Source organism: Cyprinodon variegatus, unplaced genomic scaffold (assembly GCF_000732505.1).
Source record: "Cyprinodon variegatus isolate N-32 unplaced genomic scaffold, C_variegatus-1.0 Scaffold11, whole genome shotgun sequence".
NCBI classification, from domain to species: Eukaryota; Metazoa; Chordata; class Actinopteri; order Cyprinodontiformes; family Cyprinodontidae; genus Cyprinodon; species Cyprinodon variegatus.
In genome coordinates, this window is record NW_015150464.1 from 240,990 (window position 1) to 244,243 (window position 3,254).

Here is a 3,254-nt window from a genome sequence, read left to right on the forward strand (position 1 = left end):
CTGGAAAACAGGCCGATCTCCAGCATCTATAAACAAAGGGTGTTGATGGAAGCAGCACAGCTGATATGTGTTGCAAGATTTTAAATTTTAGTTTTAGACATTGGGGGCTCCAGGCCGGACCAGTTTCACAGTAAAGTCCAGTGATTTTTTTATTTTATATTCAAATATTTCAAACTTGAAAGATGATGATATGTGAGTTTTTTTTCATCTTAACACAGGAAACATGACTGAGACTTTAAATGAGAAATTGCTAAATGACAGCAGAATAATCAGCCCAACTTTAAATTTGCTTTTTATATTTAACTAAATCGGTTGAGATCGCCTTTACTTTTTAAAAAAGACTTTAAGAATGTCCTTTGTTCACTAAATTCCAGTAATGCAAATGTAAAATACCTTGTCAACATCATTTTTCTACTGTGAAAGGAGCAGAGTGCTGTGATCATGGTGCTTCGTTTACAGCAAGACTTCAAACTGTTTCTCTCTCTGCTTTAGCAACACTGATGTTGACAGAGATGTCAAAAAGTATCTGGGGTAAAAAAAAAAAAAAAAAGCAAAACATGTCAAACTGTAATTTTCCAACTGTTTCTAGATCAGAAACGTTACTATCTTTAGAGCCCACTTGTGGATAAGCTTTGGGAATTTTTCATCACTGTAATATTTCATTAAACACAACTGCAACCCATTTTGGAAATTTAAAGTATAATAGTGGGTCTTTCTGACATTGCTATAAGTTCAATTGTGTGATGATCACTGTAGAGGTAAGAAAAAAGTCTGTAGAGTTAATTGAAAAAGTGCATATAAAGAAATATGCATTTAAAATCAGATTAGTAAATAATCCCTTTAACAGAGATGTGAAAACATGTATCTCCAGTATTGTGTAACGCTGGATTTCTTTCCGTTTTAATATAGAATATTTTTCAGGAAGTTCCAGCTTCCCTTTTGTTGATGCCGTAAGACAGTCAATGGGGAAATGTTAATCGGGGTTTTAGTTCCAGTTCCAGCACATTCCATGTTTATGTATGATGAAGAATGAATCTGGGTATGTATTTTTATTCTAAGTACCATCAGCATATGAAAACTCTTTTTGAAATCACAACGTCCAGAGACGAGCTGCTGCTCAGAAGATCCCTGCGGTGACAACCATGAATTTGCCGTCCAGAGAGGAGTGTGAAGGGTGGGACCAGGTGAAAGTGGCTCTTTTTATGTGTAAGGTGAGTTTATGAAAAAAAGGACATAAAATATAAGTAGCTAATTGGAGGAAGCATTTTTGACTCAATAATTCATTGTTCAAGGGTTAATGCTGCGGATCAGGTAGCTTACAGGAAGTGTTACTGAATTAAATTCTTTGTGATTACCATCAGAATAATATGCAAGACTGTGCTGCAACTGTGACCAGATTAAAAATTGATGGAGTCCGACTTCTGGTAAGTCAGAATCCTTTTTTATTATTCTTGCTTGAATTCTGCAGAAATGAATTTTATCTCACAGGTGGTGAAATACATTCATATATTCAGGGCTGTATTTTATTTTACATAAAAGCTAACAAATCTTCTTAACCTGCTTCATAAAATTTTAAATAACCTTACTTTTGTGTGTTTTCCAATTTGTTTTCGACTTTATTTAACAAAACAGAAGAGCATACAGTAGTTCGCTGTCAGTGTGAATCCAAACGAGTAGAGAAACAGGTTCCACATTGCATGACATGAATGATGTGAACCCAGTTGCTTGCACTACTTCCCACACTTTGACCTTCCTCCTACAGATATCAGTAAATCTGTTGTAACTTCTGCTTTTAGAATCACTGTCCTGACTTTGGTTACACTTATTTTAATCAAATGTCAAAAACTATTGGAGTTTAAAGAAACAACTTTAACTGAACCTTTCTGTTTGCTGAATTAAGGGGGGGGGGGGGAATTTGACATAAACTGTTTTGTATTTGTAGGATCTATTTGCAATTGTATCTGTAAAATTGTTATAAAACTATTAATCCTTAATAATGTGGAATGCCAAAACAATTATACCACCTTAAAGATTTATACATTTTCTGGCATTAGAAGCACAGGTTTGATTACATTAGATTAAGATTTAATGAGAGACCAACACAAGCTATGAAATGAAAGGAAAATATGTTTTTTTTTTCAAAGGTACACATTTTGATAAGGTCAATAAGAATCTGTAAACTGTGGTATGCAGTGTTTTCAGAAACCCTTAATCAATATTCTGTAGTAACCTTTCTTTGCAAACTAAACAACTGCAGGTCTTTGGGGGCATGTCTGTTTATAGCTTTTGCAAAAAATAGCTCAAGATCGTTAGAACTGGATGGGGAACATCAGGAATATACATTTCTAGGCCTTGCACCCGTCTCTTGAATTCATTTAGGTCTGGACTTTGAGTAGGCCATTTTAACAAATTGATATTCTGAACCTAAAGCCGGGCGTACACTGTGCAATTTTGGGGCAATTTTCCAGTCGTGCGAGAATCTTTCAATTGAGCTGACTTTCAGCCTGATCGTGCGTCGTGAGTCGCGGGGGTAAAGAGTGGCTATCAGCCTCTCATGACCACCTCCAGTTCATGGATTGTTTGATTTTCTCCTGACCTTGTGGGCAAATCGCTCAGTGGGCAAACAAGGATTCTTCTTTTTCTTCTTCCTCTCAGAAGCATGGCGGTGCAATGAGTGAAATGGAGTTCTTTCTGTAAAATTGACAGACCGTAGTAGCCACGTTTGCTCCAAATTTGTCCAAATACGTTGTCGCCTTTTCTTTTTAGGGCTTTCAGCACAAATTTGGACAAATTGCCAAGGCAGTGTGTTTCAATTTAGTGAGCTTCATATTCCTCTTCTATTTGTTTGGCTTCCAGATAGACGAGTCAGAGCAGCTATATCTCACTGCGGAGCTGAGTCCGAGCGATTTATGTGCAGCACGAGCATCGTGCATCTGCACATCGCACATATCCTGCGGTTTAGTCGTACAGTGTGAGCCGTAGCTGCGTGTAACAATTGAAAAAATCGCACAGTGTACCCCCGGTTTAAACCAGTCTGTGTTAGCTCTGGCTGGATATTTATTGAATACAACAATACAATTCATTTTTTTTACAAGGCATTAAAAAAAAAAACACTACTGACCAAAGCACTGTACATTAATAGAAGTGAAGTAAGACAAACTAATAAAGCATCAGAAGAATAATTCTAATAAATACTTGGGTTTTCTTTGGCAGTGTTTTCAACAAAGTTTTGATCTCAGTCTTTTGCATAGTGG

At 36.5% G+C, this 3,254-nt stretch overlaps 1 protein-coding gene across 2 annotated transcripts in view; it reads left to right on the forward strand.

The window, feature by feature from the left end:
• Positions 1–1,014: 1,014 nt before the first annotated feature.
• The window catches only part of LOC107088337 (B-cell linker protein-like), a 61,117-nt gene continuing 58,877 nt past the window's right edge, over positions 1,015–3,254 (forward strand). Inside the window, exons 1-2 of one of the 2 annotated variants that reach the window (XM_015380452.1) lie at positions 1,015–1,211; positions 1,362–1,424. In XM_015380452.1, coding sequence (XP_015235938.1) covers positions 1,143–1,211; positions 1,362–1,424 — 132 coding nt within the window. In that variant the 5' untranslated portion in view covers positions 1,015–1,142. The remainder of the gene's footprint in view (positions 1,212–1,361; positions 1,425–3,254) is intronic. The other variant, XM_015380460.1, reaches the window with a different exon arrangement.